The sequence below is a fragment of the Sinocyclocheilus rhinocerous genome, unplaced genomic scaffold, assembly GCF_001515625.1.
Source record: "Sinocyclocheilus rhinocerous isolate Xijiao unplaced genomic scaffold, SAMN03320098_v1.1 scaffold579, whole genome shotgun sequence".
In the NCBI taxonomy this organism is placed as follows: Eukaryota; Metazoa; Chordata; class Actinopteri; order Cypriniformes; family Cyprinidae; genus Sinocyclocheilus; species Sinocyclocheilus rhinocerous.
In genome coordinates, this window is record NW_015666542.1 from 1,427,021 (window position 1) to 1,442,527 (window position 15,507).

A 15,507-nucleotide genomic window follows, 5' to 3' on the forward strand; every position below is an offset into this window, starting at 1 on the left:
ATTCATTAGTCATTTGTATTAGTATACTTTAATTAGTAATTACTAATAATTATAAATTATATTATATTATATTTAGAATTATAAAATTGTTTTTACTTCACAACATCAGTCGAGTATTTAAAATAATATCCTTTTGCGATCTGATGCGGCTTCTCGTCACAGAATGAGGCAGAAAATATACTCTATACTGTAATAAAGGCTATGCTGATTAGAAATGGCTTTTAAATATTTACTTAAACATCATGAAAGAACCCGAGATGGCTTGAAGAACACAGATAAACCATATATTGTCGCAGGCAAGTGTTTATTGTCCTTATATTTCATAATACAAAAGTTTAACATTATATATTTTTATTCAGTTACAGCAATAGCGATGCCTTTATCCATATTAGGGATTTCCTGGAAGGTCATCAGTGTTACTTCTGTGATGCATATGTGGAGTTTCTGCACGGGGGCGCTCTCTGGCTACCAGTATGAATGAAACACGCATTACATGCGTTTATAGCGCTCAATAATGGCCAATTCATCCTATTTTGGGTAAAAATTGGAAAAATAATACCACTGTCAAAAGAAATTAAGTATGCAAATAATAATCCACGCTTTTTCCAGTGTACAGAAGTTTACAGGAGTTTTATGTTGTTAATTTGTTGCAAAAAACACTCTGGTGTGCCGAGCCATTAGAACCGAACCGAAAACCATGTTTAAAAAAACGGAGGTATGTATTGAACTGTGGACTAACTGTATTGTTGCATCCCTACTAAATACACAAATAAAACATCTAAAATAAACTAACAAACAAAAACCTCACATCTTAAATCTAAAACCAGAAAACACACACACACACACACACACACACACACACCTAAAACAAACAAAAGCAAACAAACAAAACACACATTTATCTAAAACAAAAGCAAACAAACATGTAAAACAAGAAACATGCATCTAAAAAAACAAAAGCAATCAAACATGTAAAACAAAAGCACACATGTAAAACAAATTAAAGCAAACAAACATCTTAAAATCAAACAAATGCAAACAAACATCTTAAACAAAAGCAAACAAACATGTAAAAGAAAAATGTAAATAATAGCAAACAAACATATAAAACAAACAAAAAGTAACTGAATATCTAAAACTAAAGCAAGCAAACATCTTAAAATCAAACAAAAGCAAGCAAACATCTGAAATAATCTAAAGCAAGCAAACATCTTAAAAGCGAAACAAATGCAAACAAACATGCAAAACAAACAAAAGCAAACAAACATGCAAAACAAACAAAAGCAAACAATCACCAAACTGCTCCCTTTTTGTGGGAAGCGTCTTGAGCATAATGACAATGCTAACCTTATGAATGACGCCAAGACTGGCTGTTGCTGTAAATTTGGCCCAGTTAGTTGCTCTTGCCAGCCACTCCAAATTCTCTCTGTAAAATACAAAGGACACAATTATCATAATCTGTTTTCTTGTTATCAGTATCATTAAGGATTAGCGAGACTAAGCATGTGAATGTGCTTTACCGTAGAAACTGGTCACTTGTTGTTCCCGTGTGCATGAATGAGTTTGCTATGACCGTCGCTGTGTGACACACCGAATTTCGCACCGCATCCTGAAATAGCCAGGAATAAAACAATTAGCATACGAATTTGAGTATACCAACATCTAGGATTTGATTTTTATTACATTTACTTGAGCTGATATCAAAGACCATTAGAGGATTTAATCAGTTCAAGAGCTGGATTCTCACCTTTGTGTTTTTGAGGATCATCAGGTCTGTGTTGTTGTTTCGAATGAGGAACTGAAGGTGCAGCTCAATGGCCATTTCACCACTTAGTATTTTGATCATTTTTGAGTTCTGGTCTTTGGGCTCACCCTTCTATTTTAAGAAAATACAATTTAAACATTTTTATACAAGACTGATATCAGATGAGCTAAAAGACTTAAAGTGATGACTCACCACATCTGCAGCTTTTCCAGCTGGCGAACTTCCAGCTTTATCCTCTGTCTCCATGGCATCACTGAAACAATAACAACATATTCAATTTATGTTCCAAATCAGATTATTAAAATGTCTTAGATTTCAACCTTTTTGTTAAAATAACCCTCAAGGATGCGAGTTAAAGTTAAGTGATTTTACTATGATTAAGGGGGGTGACTCAAGAAAACTAACTTGAATAAATAAATAATTTACAAAAACGAAAAATGCAAAGAAAATGAAGCCTCTTTAAGGACCATTATTATTTTTTGCAGTGACGTTTCTAATTGTCAATGACAATGAAATACTGTATGTTTTTATTTTTCGCATTTAAATAAACGTAAATATAGGGGTAGAATAGCCTTCATTTTCTTAATATATAAAAAAAATTGGAAAATATATACATAAAACTACTGCTATCATGACGGCTGCATGTGCTTTATGAAGCTTCAAAACTCTGGCACCCATTCGCTTTTCCACTGCGTGGTACGACTAGTCACGGCTCAGTACGGCACAATTTACAAAAACGAAAAATGCAAAGAAAATGAAGCTTCTTTAAGGACCATTATTATTTTTTGCAGTGACGTTTCTAATTGTCAATGACAATTAAATACTGTATGTTTTTATTTTTCGCATTTAAATAAATGTAAATATGGGGGTAGAATAGCCTTCATTTTCTTAATATATTAAAAAAATTGAAAATATATACATAAAACTACTACTATCATGACGGCTGCATGTGCTTTATGAAGCTTCAAAACTCTGGCACCCATTCAATTTATGACTCTGCAGATAAATAACATACAGATTCCAGGATGGTTTTCTCGAAGATGTCCAAGCGCCGGGTCTCCAGCGCGATGCCGATGGCTTGTTTGTACATGTGATCTCCTAAGCAGCGCTGGAACATCTTGTTGACGATTCCCTCTAGACGAGGATCAATGCTTTTCTTCTCCTCATCCTCTGGCAGCTCGGCGTTCTCGACACGCAGTTTGGTGTAATGATCGATACACTTGGCTGATGGCCAAAAAGACATATATTGACAAGGGTTGGTAAGATTTATGTTTTTGAAAGAAGTCTCTTGTGCTCTCCAAGTCAGCATTTATTAGGAGTGCAATGGATCGTGTGTCAGCCACACCACACGGATACGTTGTTTTTGGTCAAATCAAAGTGTAAATAAATGTAGAAAACGTATATGTGTGGTGCGGCTGACACAGAACAGCATACGCGGTTTACGTTCAGTGGATAGTCTCCAAAATGGTGCTATGGTGACGCGAAGGAGACTAATTGTTGAATAAAGTCGTTGTTTTTGTTTTTTTTGCGTACAAAAAGTATTCTCGTAGCCTAGTAAAATTACGGTTGAACCCCTGATGTCACATGGATTATTTTAACGATCTCCTTGCTACGTTTCTGAGCCTTGATCGTGTTAGGATCCTTGTTGTCTATGGGAGGGTCAGAGAGCCCTCAGATTTAATCAAAAATATCTTAATTTGTGTTCCGAAGATGAACGGAGGTCTTACGGGTTTGAAACGACACGAGGGTGAGTAATTAATGACAGAATTTTTATTTTGGGGTGGAGTAACCCTTTAAAGCGGTCATGACATGAGAAATCAAATGTGCCTTGATCTTTTGGCATATAAGAGGTCTTTGTACCATTAAAACATCCTGCAAGTTTCATAGCTTAAAACCTCCTCCGCATTATAAACAAAGCATTTATTTGATCAAGCTCCAAAAATGGCTTGTTTGGATCTGAGGGGCAAGATGATGTCACAGGGGAACAATAATTTGCATAAACACTGCCTCCAGAGCAAGACATCGACAAATAGTCTTCTTCTCACCATAGGCCCCACCCACTGACGTTCACGCACTTAACAGCTGACACTTGTCTTGATTACGCAACGTGACACTCATTTAGAGTCACATCAAAAACAAACAGAAATGACAATCACTGCCGCTATCTTGTCTACACTGGATACATTCTACAGATGCGCGTTCACTTTCTGACACAGTGCAGTGTTTCCCACAGACTTGCACTCTATTTGTGGCGGCATATATATGCAAATTCATTCTCTGCCAGCAGGAGGCGCTTAGAGCGGGAGAGATAGCAGTTTCCCCGGTAACGCTGTAATCAAATAAGCGCTGCGCTTACATTACAGGCAAGATGAAATGAAAATTACATCCATAATTTTCTGAAGACAGTCGGTTTCCTTCAGAAATACAGTGATATAAAAACACCCGCGCAGGGTTTCGACTTTGACACGTGCAGTGCTCATGTTTATTCAACGAAGTCAAAGCCTTTTGGAAAATCTATTTTTGGCGGTCAGTTTCGATACTGTGGCGGGCCGCAACAAATAAATCAATGTATGGGAAACACTGCAGTCCACGCGCTCGAGTCTGTCGTCAATCGGACAAATGGACTGAAAGATTGTTCGCTTTGACACGTTTGGTTTAAACGGCTCGTTCACATCTTTGTACAGATATCAGAAAGAGCTCAGCGTAAGGAACAAGTGGATTGTTTATATTTAATGGCACCCCGGATCGTGTCAGAGGATTGATCGGAGCATGTTGTTTTGTAAACGAGGCACAGTGTCATGGAGAGTTCACGAAGAAACATTTGTTGAAAGATGAAGCGGTACTAGATCTGACTGCAGCTGCATCACATTGTAAGTAAATGATTTCATAATGCTTTGTCTGGAAATTACCGCTTTATTTTGATCATGTTGTCAAAACACTCAAAACATGCAATAGCGAGGGGGCGCTGACACGGTTTCCTATGCAATGACGTTAGCCAATCATAACAGTGGCCGATTACTGACAAGCCTTTAAAGACCTGCTGCTTGAAACCAGGTCGTTTTAGAGAGAGGTTCAGAATGAGGGTTGAAAATAATCCTTTTTCCACATATTTATTTATTTGTGCAAATAAACTGTATTAACATTATAAGTAAACCTCAAGGAACATATTAAAATAATTAAAACTCCTTTAAAATACCTGTTTTGGCAAGCATTCTGGTAAGCTTATGTCTTTAAGTAAACATAAACAGCTGAGAAAGAAACCGGATGTGTGTCAGTATTAGGTCCGTGCATTTGGTCTTTGTGATAGCAGCCCATTAATACCTGCTTCTGTCTGCTAATCAAACAACACCACAGCTTTAACAAAGATGAATCTGTATTTAACTTATGCAGTGAGCACTGTTGTGCTATTTTACACTTAATTCTTACATTTCTGCACCTGAATGCTACTGTTACTGTCTTTATTTGTAACTGTGTTTTGTTGTATTCATCTATGCTTGTAATTTGTGTAATTATTCTTGTTTTATTACTGACTTTATTAGTTAAGCTGGTAGTTTTTGCTGTGGTATAGAAGTACTTAAAGTAAGTTTTCAGTAATAAATGATAAGCAAACTTTTTTTTGTTTTTTTGCTTATCCAAAAAATATTTTGTGATCCGTTGCACCATTAGCGTTTATGTGATCAAAAATACAGTAAAACAGTAATATTGTGAAATATTCTAACAATTTCAAGTTGTGACGATGGTCAAAAAACAAGCCGATTTGATGGTCAAATAACATTTCTGATTATTATCAGTGTTGAAAACAACTGCTTAATATGTTTTAAGCTTCTTTAAATGAGTAGAACGTTCAAAAGAACAACATTTGAAATGTAAATCTTTTGTAACGTAAATGTCTTTACTGTCAAATTTGCTGAATAGAAGTATTAATTGCTTTTAAATGAATTTCAGAGACAGCTCTTCACTTACCAATAATTGTCTCCACATATTCTGAATTGTCACTGACGTTGAAGAGATCTCCAGCACCCAGTGCGTAGTTTAAAGACTCCTCAAAAGCTCCGAGGTGGTAAAACACTTTAGAAGCCACCAGCGCAGCAAACTCTCTGCTACAAAACGTCTCATCCTCATACAGGACCTCGCTGACAGAGAAAAACTTAGTTCATCATAGGGCTGCACGATTAATCGAATGCGATTGTCATGCGCATTTTGTTAAAAAAGCCGGTTCTGTAATCAGCAGGAAATCATTAGCTTAAATGCACTGCAAGTAGCTTTGGAAAAAAAGCATCTGCCAAATACATAAGTGTAAATGTAAATGTAAAATAACTTAATACTAAGGCTTTAGAGTTTAAATCACTAACCCTACATATTAGCAGTACATTTACCACTGTTTTGCGAAATTTTCCAGGTGAAATCCAGTCATTTCAATGGGAATCCTTGAGAACTGGTATTTCAAGCGAAGGTGAAAGATTTTGCAACGGGTTAAAGTTGGTCACACAGATTCGTCGTGTTAACCAACAGAAAATTACATAAAATGATGACTGGGAGAGACACTTACTTGCTGTGAGAACAAACAGAAGAACTGGTATAAAAACTGGGGAGTGATAAAGCACACATTCTACAAGAAAACAAAACAGAGTTTTATAAAAACGCAAATCTTCAACCGGAAAGCCACACAAAAAGCTCCCAACGTACCTTGTAGAAAAAGTACTGCACAAGGGTTGCTATTCTAATGTAGTAGAAATGGCCGTGTACAAGCAGCAATTTGGCGAGGAACTTGAACCTCGCGATTGCATAGTCGCTGTTCCTCACGGCTTGTCTTCCTTCTTTGCCCATGATTCCTGTACGGAGGTTCATTCGGTTAGCTTGATCGCAATACATTTGACTCGCAAGCCACACCTTTGAGTCCACCTACCAATACCAACGTGAGCCTCCTGGATCATACTGACATCGTTGGCTCCGTCTCCAATGGCTAATGTAATAGGCTTCTCAGGAGAAGTCTTCAACAGTCTCACCACCTGCAAAACACACACCAGCGCTATGAAAACAACAGGCCAGTGTGGGGCGACTGAGCAGAGACCGGACATATTAGTGTGCGTGACCTCTGACCTTGTGGAGAGAGTGAAACCTGAACACAAGGAGGGTAAGGTGACCCACCTTGGCTTTTTGGAGAGGTGCCATTCTGCAGCAGAGTACCGCCGAGCAGTTCTTACACACCTCCATGAAGAGTTTCTCATGCTCCCGCAGAGCCAGAGACAGACTGGCCCCATCCACCACCAGCCCGTGCTGGATCACATGATCCTCCTTGATCCTGCACAAACCCATCTCAAACAATTAGTCCTACAATTAGTTTCCCTTTCAGATGCAACGTTTATGGGAGGAGAGTATTAAAATTAATCACGCAACGCGATTTACTAACATTTACGCTCGTCAAATTACTGGTATTTGCGCAAGTATTTAATGCCCCCAAAAAAGCATGTCTTAAAGGGGTCATGACATGAGAAATCAAAATTGCCTTGATCTTTTGGCATATAAGAGGTCTTTGTTCCATTAAAATGTCCTGCAAGTTTCATAGCTTAAGACGTCCTCCTCATTATAAACAAAGCATTTATTTAATCAAGCTCCAAAAACGACTCGTTTTGGATTCAATGCGGCAAGGTGGCGTCACCTAGCCCCAGTCGTTTGCATATACAACGCCTTCAGATCAACACATTGACATAGGCGCCGCCCACTGGCGTTAAGCCGCTAACGGCTTGTTCACGCTTGATCAATGCGAGTGTCACGTCAGAAATGACAATCACTGCCGCTAACTTGTCTACACTGGATACAGAATAGAGAAGCGCGTTCACTTTCTGACACAGTCCACTCGCTCGAGTCTGTCGTCAATCGGACAAATGGACTGAAAGATTGTTCGCTTTGACACGTTTGGTTTAAACGGCTCGTTCACATCTTTGTACAGATATCAGAAAGATCTCAGCGTAAGGAACAAGTGGATTGTTTATATTTAATGGCACCCCGGATCGTGTCAGAGGATTGATCGGAGCATGTTGTTTTGTAAACGAGGCACAGTGTCATGGAGAGTTCACGAAGAAACATTTGTTGAAAGATGAAGCGGTACTAGATCTGACTGCAGCTGCATCACATTGTAAGTAAATGATTTCATAATGCTTTGTCTGGAAATTACCGCTTTATTTTGATCATGTTGTCAAAACACTCAAAACATGCAATAGCGAGGGGGCGCTGACACGGTTTCCTATGCAATGACGTTAGCCAATCATAACAGTGGCCGATTACTGACAAGCCTTTAAAGACCTGCTGCTTGAAACCAGGTCGTTTTAGAGAGAGGTTCAGAATGAGGGTTGAAAATAATCCTTTTTCCACATATTTATGTTTTTTTGTGCAAAAAACTTTATTAACATTGTAAGTAAACCTCAAGGAACATATTAAAATAATTAAAACTCCTTTAAAATACCTGTTTTGGCAAGCATTCTGGTAAGCTTATGTCTTTAAGTAAACATAAACAGCTGAGAAAGAAACCGGATGTGTGTCAGTATTAGGTCCGTGCATTTGGTCTTTGTGATAGCAGCCCATTAATACCTGCTTCTGTCTGCTAATCAAACAACACCACAGCTTTAACAAATATGAATCTGTATTTAACTTATGCAGTGAGCACTGTTGTGCTACTTTACACTTAATTCTTACATTTCTGCACCTGAATGCTACTGTTACTGTCTTTATTTGTAACTGTGTTTTGTTGTATTCATCTATGCTTGTAATTTGTGTAATTATTCTTGTTTTATTACTGACTTTATTAGTTAAGCTGGTAGTTTTTGCTGTGGTATAGAAGTACTTAAAGTAAGTTTTCAGTAATAAATGATAAGCAAACTTTTTTTTGTTTTTTTGCTTATCCAAAAAATATTTTGTGATCCGTTGCACCATTAGCGTTTATGTGATCAAAAATACAGTAAAACAGTAATATTGTGAAATATTCTAACAATTTCAAGTTGTGACGATGGTCAAAAAACAAGCCGATTTGATGGTCAAATAACATTTCTGATTATTATCAGTGTTGAAAACAACTGCTTAATATGTTTTAAGCTTCTTTAAATGAGTAGAACGTTCAAAAGAACAACATTTGAAATGTAAATCTTTTGTAACGTAAATGTCTTTACTGTCAAATTTGCTGAATAGAAGTATTAATTGCTTTTAAATGAATTTCAGAGACAGCTCTTCACTTACCAATAATTGTCTCCACATATTCTGAATTGTCACTGACGTTGAAGAGATCTCCAGCACCCAGTGCGTAGTTTAAAGACTCCTCAAAAGCTCCGAGGTGGTAAAACACTTTAGAAGCCACCAGCGCAGCAAACTCTCTGCTACAAAACGTCTCATCCTCATACAGGACCTCGCTGACAGAGAAAAACTTAGTTCATCATAGGGCTGCACGATTAATCGAATGCGATTGTCATGCGCATTTTGTTAAAAAAGCCGGTTCTGTAATCAGCAGGAAATCATCATCATGTGCTTTCAGATGGAGCAGCATTTACTACACATAGCCGTAGTTCACTGACAAGTTACACAAAAAAAATCGCAGATGATTTTATTGCGCGATTCTGAAATCGAAGAAATCGTTGGCGATAATGACAGCTGTTTGCGTAGCTTCTCAGTGAACTACTGCTCTGTGTAGTAAATGCTGCTCCATCTGAAAGCATGTGAAAATACCACATTTAATAACAATATTTTTAATCCAAACTCACTTCATAACGTCAGTCGAGTGTTTGAAATAAACCCTTCTGTGAGATGATGTGGCTTCTTACACAGAATAAGGCACGCAACATATTTCATAGTATTTAAGCAGTGATAAAGGCATTGCATTATAAATATACTTTTTTTAATTTTAATGAAAATTATTATAATAAGAACTCAGATAAACCGTATATATTGCCGTAGTCGTGTATTTATTAGTCACGTTGAATCAATGAAAGCAGTTGAATCTTCTGTTTATTCAGCTGCAGCGATAGGCATTTCCTGGGTTTTTTCTGCGAGGCGTATTTGGAGTTTCAGCGCGAGAGCGCCCTCTGGCCTTTGGATGGAGATTTACTGCTGATCACAGAACCGTGCTTCACTGAAAGATACGCATGACAATCGTAGCTTCGGTTAGAAACGCAATTTCGATTCCATTTCGATTTATCGTGCAGCCCTAGTTCATCACTTCACTGATATCTAAACATTCATATGAAATTGTTCATCACTTTTACACTACAATGGTATTATTGTAATGGCAATATATTTCTTCATTAAAAATGTTTTTTTTTAAGCATTTTTTGAACAATAACTTATTATTATGATTATTAATTACTAATTTGTACAGTTTAATAGTATTATTACTACCAATTACTCATTTTTACGCTTTATTGTATTTTTGAAATAATATTTCTTCTTTTAGCTTTATGACTTAAAAAATATAAAATGAAAATAACTGAATGACAATAAATTATCATTAATAAAATTATAAAAGTAAATAAATAAACATAATACTGTTACAATAATACTACTGTATTGTAAAAAGACAAGCAATTAATAACAAGAAGAATTATTACTATTCACAATAGAATGTTTTATTTTAATTATCATTATAATATATTTTAAATAATAATAATAAATATATTACTATTCCAATAATGCTACTGTCCTGTAAAAAATACTCAAATTATTATTGTTCGAATTACAAACATAAATAAATATATTACTATTTCTTTCCTATTATAGTATTACAAGACAAATTCAAGTAATTACTAATTATAGTAATTAGTAGTAGTATTTAAATTGTATTTTTACTTTTAATTTTAAAAATTTGAAAATCACTATAAAATATCACTAATTTCACTATTACTATATTATTACTATTGTACAATAAAAATGAGTATTAAATAATAATACTTTTGTTTACAGAACAGCTGTAAAATTACAATATTACAATTGTTTCCCTCAAGATTCATGCTGTTCACATGGGGTACACTTTACATTAAAAAAATAAAATGAATTATATATATATATATATATACACACACATACATACATACATACACACACATATACATATATATATATATATATATATATATATCTCACCCCTGCTTAAACAGGTTAGAACATCATTCAGATGAGTCCATGGCAGTTTTATGTGCAATTCTCTTCTAAAACAATCAATGCTACTTACATTTTGTCTACAGACTCTGAAATCTCAGCCCAAAAGTCATTGACAATGGAGTTTAGTTTATGTAGAGCAAACTCCTTTAAAAGAAAAACAAAAGCTTGTTAATGCCACCTCAGTATAATAAGCGCTGTTGTGTTTGACAGAGCTCATCTGTACCTTGAGCTGCGGCTCGTCTTCATCCAGGAGGGAAATGATACCAGCTACAGAACAGCAAAAACCCATCAGTACAGTATATACAGTCTTCTCTAGCTTTCTATCCGTCAGTTATATCAGTCTCTTCTATGTTATGTTTAATGACAGTGACATGACAGATCTGCTAAAGAACAACCTCAGACATCCGTTTCATTCACAAATAACATATGCATGGCTTTTTGACATATTTATGCAGTAAAAACAATACTGAGACACATATAACACATCACATTTTTAATAAATCGCGCTAATTTCTTACTTTCGGTGGCCGATGTAAACAAACCACTGAAGTCAAAGTCATTAGAAATGACATTAGCAACCAGTTACACTATCACCACTGCATTTAGGCGCTAAAGTAGTACATATAAGAGTACATTTATTAGCAGAAAGCACAAATAACGTCGTAGAGCTCGTTAAAGTCACAGATGAGCCGTGCTAGCCGTTAGCTGTGTGACTCAGCTAAATCAAACGCGCTCTTTCTCGTTCACTCACCGGCTGAAGTGATCATGTCTGTCTGTGACTGTCACCGGATCTCCTCCAGCACAACGATTTAAACACACAAACAGTGAGAAGAAGAAGAATAAAGTCTATTTCACTCTCAATGAGGAGCGATCGACTGCTATTACACAACAGCAGCAGCAGCGGCTCAAACTCATCTGACAATGAGCGCTTGTGCGGGACGCGCCGGAACTCTGCCTGAAGATATCACTTGATGTTTGGTGTAAAATCACATACTGCGGAATACATGGAGGTGGCAGTTAGCAGATGTTATAAAAGTATTCTTTAATGGGTCATAGCAATTATTTTTAAATGAATATTTTAGTTGGGCAAGAGTAAAAAATAACTGTTTCCAGACAGGCTTTGAGGCGGTCAACCCTACAGCGGCTCTTCTTCTCTGCAGTTCGGAGAAGAGCGTTTGAAGCCGCTGGTTTATCTGCCACTCGGTGGTCAAACATGGAGAGCAAATTCACTTCTGTTTTTTTAAATCTGAAAATAAAATAAAAACAACATCAAATAAAATAGCAAAATAAAATTAAAATAACATCAAATAAAATAACAAAATAAAATAAAATGACGTAAAATAAATTAACAAAATAACAAAGTTAAATTAAATAACATTGCATAGCATAACATAAAAACATAACATAAAATAAGACAACATAACAAAATAAGATAACATAAAATAACAAAATAAAATAAAAACATGGAACAAATTCCTTTCTGTTTTTAAATCTCAATTAAAATAAAAATGAATGAATGAATGAATGAATGGCAACTTTTTATCTCACAATTCGGACCGTTTTCTCTTAATTCTATAATATCTATCGTGCCGGAAAGCTTCCATAGGACCAAATAAAATTAGAATAAAAAATGTCAGCCTGCAGTACTTTTTTTTACATTTATAGTGTTGATTTTAGTCATTTTAATAGTTTAATTAGATTGTTTTAATTGAACTTACTTTCCCCCGTCCCCTGGTTGAGAACTGCTGTTTTAAAGTATCCTGTAGGCCTATTTTACGAAGTGAAAAAAAATAACCTTTATTTGACCCTCTAACTCTAACACTTTCTATTCTATTTTAATTCTTCTTTATATTTATCTTTTTTTTTTATTCTTTATTTAAAAAAACAACAAAAAAACAAACACTAGCTTTCTATTTTTTCTATTCCATCTACTTGTTTTTCTTTGTGTGTGTGTGTATATGTGTATATATATATATATGTGTGTGTATGTATATATGTATGTATGTATATGTGTATATATATATATATATATATATATATATATGCGTGTGTATGTATGTATGTATATGTGTATATATATATATATATATATATATATATATGCGTGTGTATGTATGTATGTATATGTGTATATATATATATATATATATATATATTGCTGCCAACTATTAGTGTTTACGTCAGCCTGTCCTCTGTGCGTCTTTCTGAAAACTCCCGGGAAACTTTTCAGTGGCCAAAACAAACTGCTTTTACCGCCAACGGCACTATCTGCAACATAAAGAGCCATTGAGAAAGGACTCATTAATCGCATTATTTCTTTCTTCTAGGGGCCTCGATTCATTAGTCTCCCAAATCATGCGATTCAGCCAGAGTTGTGACCTACACAGTAAACCAAAAGCTGAAAAGGCGCTAGATGGGCAGCACACTCGGCTATCATGCCACAAACTACTGTCTAGATAAACAGCGCACTGTATTTTTAGGCTATTATGCTAAAAAGGCTGGTGTTTTATGGCAATGATACACCACAATGCTGTCGAAGTAGGTTCCTCGGGAGGTTTTTAGAAGATAATTGGCAAAAATGCTGTCTAGCTAGGCAGCGAGAAAACAAGCCGGTCCAGACCACATAAGGAGGTCACCATGATGACCAATGGCTAAGCAGTTTCTGAAACCAGAATCATAAGCAAACGTACAATTTCCGTGCAAATGCATGAAGGTCTACCCCTAAAGCTAACCGTCAGTGGGGCGTAAGCAGATCTACGAAGACGTATTAATGAGATTGTACGAATGCATATGAATTCTCGTGTTTTCCAATGCAAGTAAGCGTTCTGTGTGAATAGCCACTCACGCGCGAGATGCTTCAAAAATCGCGAGCAAGGTGATCAAACGTGTACGTTTATAGGCCCCCCCACCACCACCACCCCCACGGTGATACCGGTATTACCGGTGTTGTCACACGTCGATTAACCGGTGGGAAAATTTCCTCACCGTCACAACCCTAGCGTGCTTATAATACACAGAACGATATTGCGAGTTGATGTGGACACTAATATAGTTATCATTATAGTTATCTTTTTAGCTACCGCACTTTGTGTGAACAGTTTAAATACTTTTTTTGAATTAATTGAAGTTCAGTGCTGTGTTTTTAGAATGCCAGTACATGTGTAAAATGCTGCAAAAAGACAAGTGCGATGGTTAAACGCATTAAGTGTACATAGAAAAACTATTTTACAATTTGGCGAATTGATTCGTACAATCTCAGTCGTGCATTTTCGTACAATCTGCTTACGCCCCACAGACAGTTAGGTTACCGGGTGGGGTTAGGGGCGCTCCATCATGTTTCATTTTTTCTAAAAATCATAATCACATCATACAAATTCGTACGAAATCGCCTTGTCGTAAAGCAGTTGCGTTTTCACATGAAATCATGTTGGACTGATGCCCAACAGAACAGGAGTCCACTGGCTTGGATCTCTGACCTGCAGACATTGAGCTCTTCACAGCCCTGCAGGTGTTCCACCTGATCTCCTGCAACACATCCGGGGACTTTGTGACGTAACGTCCGGTCCATATGGCCTGTGGGGGGTGGTTAATGAACACTGCTCGCAGTGATCGATCCAGTAACTCCACTGAATCGCGACTCACTGATTGATCACAGTCGGTGTGAACGAGTCCCAGCAGAGCAGGACGGAGCGCGTTTCTCTTTATCCGCGCTCTCACGTCCTTCAGAATCTCCCTCAAACACACCCGATTCTCTTTATGGCACACATAATCGTGTTTGAAGGTGAATATGATCACGGAGCATTTAATGGCTCTCTGCTTTCCGCCGATGATTCGGCTTGAGCTCACGGTTTTGTTCTCGAGTGGATCTGGTTTCTCGCTCTTGCGGTGATCGGATGAACTCTGTTCGGATCGATCTGTGTGCGATTGGTCAGGGCTGCACACGTTTGTTTGGATTTTGATTTCGCCGTTGCTGTTGCCAGTACAGTCGCTGGTTTCTTCGCGCTCCCCGTTATTAAACATATCAGCGATGAAGTCTTGTAATCCGCCGGTGTCTCCATCAGGTCCTCTCACAGCGCTGATTAAATGAATGTTACTTTTTCCACCGATTTGATGCAGAATTTGTTGGAATGGATCATCACGCTCGCTTTCTGCAGCCATTACCGTCTTCACCGGTCACCTCGTTTATTTCTTTACGATAAGACAAAGTTGTCGACACACAAAACTTATTTGAAAAACTCACTGGAGAGCATTGTGACGGCGAACTCTCGCTGTGACAGTGGACGTGTCTCTGCCTCGTGTGTGGGCGGGGTTTATTTACACAAGATTGACAAGCTCGCTGTGAAGGTGGAAGTGGTACGTGTCTTCTGATTGGCTGAGCACGTGTGTAGGCGGGGCTTATGCTCACATGATTTACAAGCTAGTCGAACGAGTTAAAGAGGTGAAGCTCCTCTGATTGGCCAAGCCCATCTATGGGCGGGGTTTACGAGACGATAGGGTTGAAGGTGAAATCTTTATATTTTTATGATTATTAAGTACTTTTTATTTTGTAAGTTCCTCTCAATAGAATTTCAACAGTGATTTCAATTTAAATAGTAACTATA

At 37.0% G+C, this 15,507-nt stretch overlaps 2 protein-coding genes across 2 annotated transcripts in view; both read right to left on the reverse strand.

The window, feature by feature from the left end:
- LOC107732653 (26S proteasome non-ATPase regulatory subunit 1-like) overlaps positions 1-11,843 on the reverse strand; it is a 53,623-nt gene extending 41,780 nt beyond the window's left edge. Inside the window, exons 1-9 of the mRNA XM_016544055.1 lie at positions 11,658-11,843; positions 11,130-11,173; positions 10,977-11,050; positions 8,996-9,165; positions 2,761-2,989; positions 1,958-2,018; positions 1,748-1,876; positions 1,521-1,609; positions 1,348-1,426 (exon numbers count right to left, since the gene is read on the reverse strand). Of these exons, the coding sequence (XP_016399541.1) occupies positions 1,348-1,426; positions 1,521-1,609; positions 1,748-1,876; positions 1,958-2,018; positions 2,761-2,989; positions 8,996-9,165; positions 10,977-11,050; positions 11,130-11,173; positions 11,658-11,673 (891 nt within the window). The 5' untranslated portion in view covers positions 11,674-11,843. The remainder of the gene's footprint in view (positions 1-1,347; positions 1,427-1,520; positions 1,610-1,747; positions 1,877-1,957; positions 2,019-2,760; positions 2,990-8,995; positions 9,166-10,976; positions 11,051-11,129; positions 11,174-11,657) is intronic.
- Positions 11,844-11,870: 27 nt separating this feature from the next.
- LOC107732654 (uncharacterized) lies at positions 11,871-15,216 on the reverse strand. Its single transcript, XM_016544056.1, has 4 exons — positions 14,383-15,216; positions 13,066-13,174; positions 12,022-12,152; positions 11,871-11,899 (listed from the first exon to the last, which is right to left on the reverse strand). The coding sequence occupies exons 1-4, from the start codon at positions 15,062-15,064 to the stop codon at positions 11,871-11,873; spliced, it is 951 nt and encodes a 316-aa protein (XP_016399542.1). The 5' UTR covers positions 15,065-15,216.
- Positions 15,217-15,507: the final 291 nt, after the last annotated feature.

Bases quoted from the DNA above. Each gene is read 5' to 3' on its own strand.
- LOC107732654 (XM_016544056.1), bottom strand. From the start codon at position 15,064: ATGGCTGCAGAAAGCGAGCGTGATGATCCATTCCAACAAATTCTGCAT. The intron at 13,175-14,382 runs GTCAGAGATCCA...TTTATGTTGCAG, and splicing joins GAAGAGCTCAATGTCTGCAG to ATAGTGCCGTTGGCGGTAAA. The intron at 12,153-13,065 runs GCAATATATATA...TTTTATTTTCAG, and splicing joins GTAAACACTAATAGTTGGCA to ATTTAAAAAAACAGAAGTGA.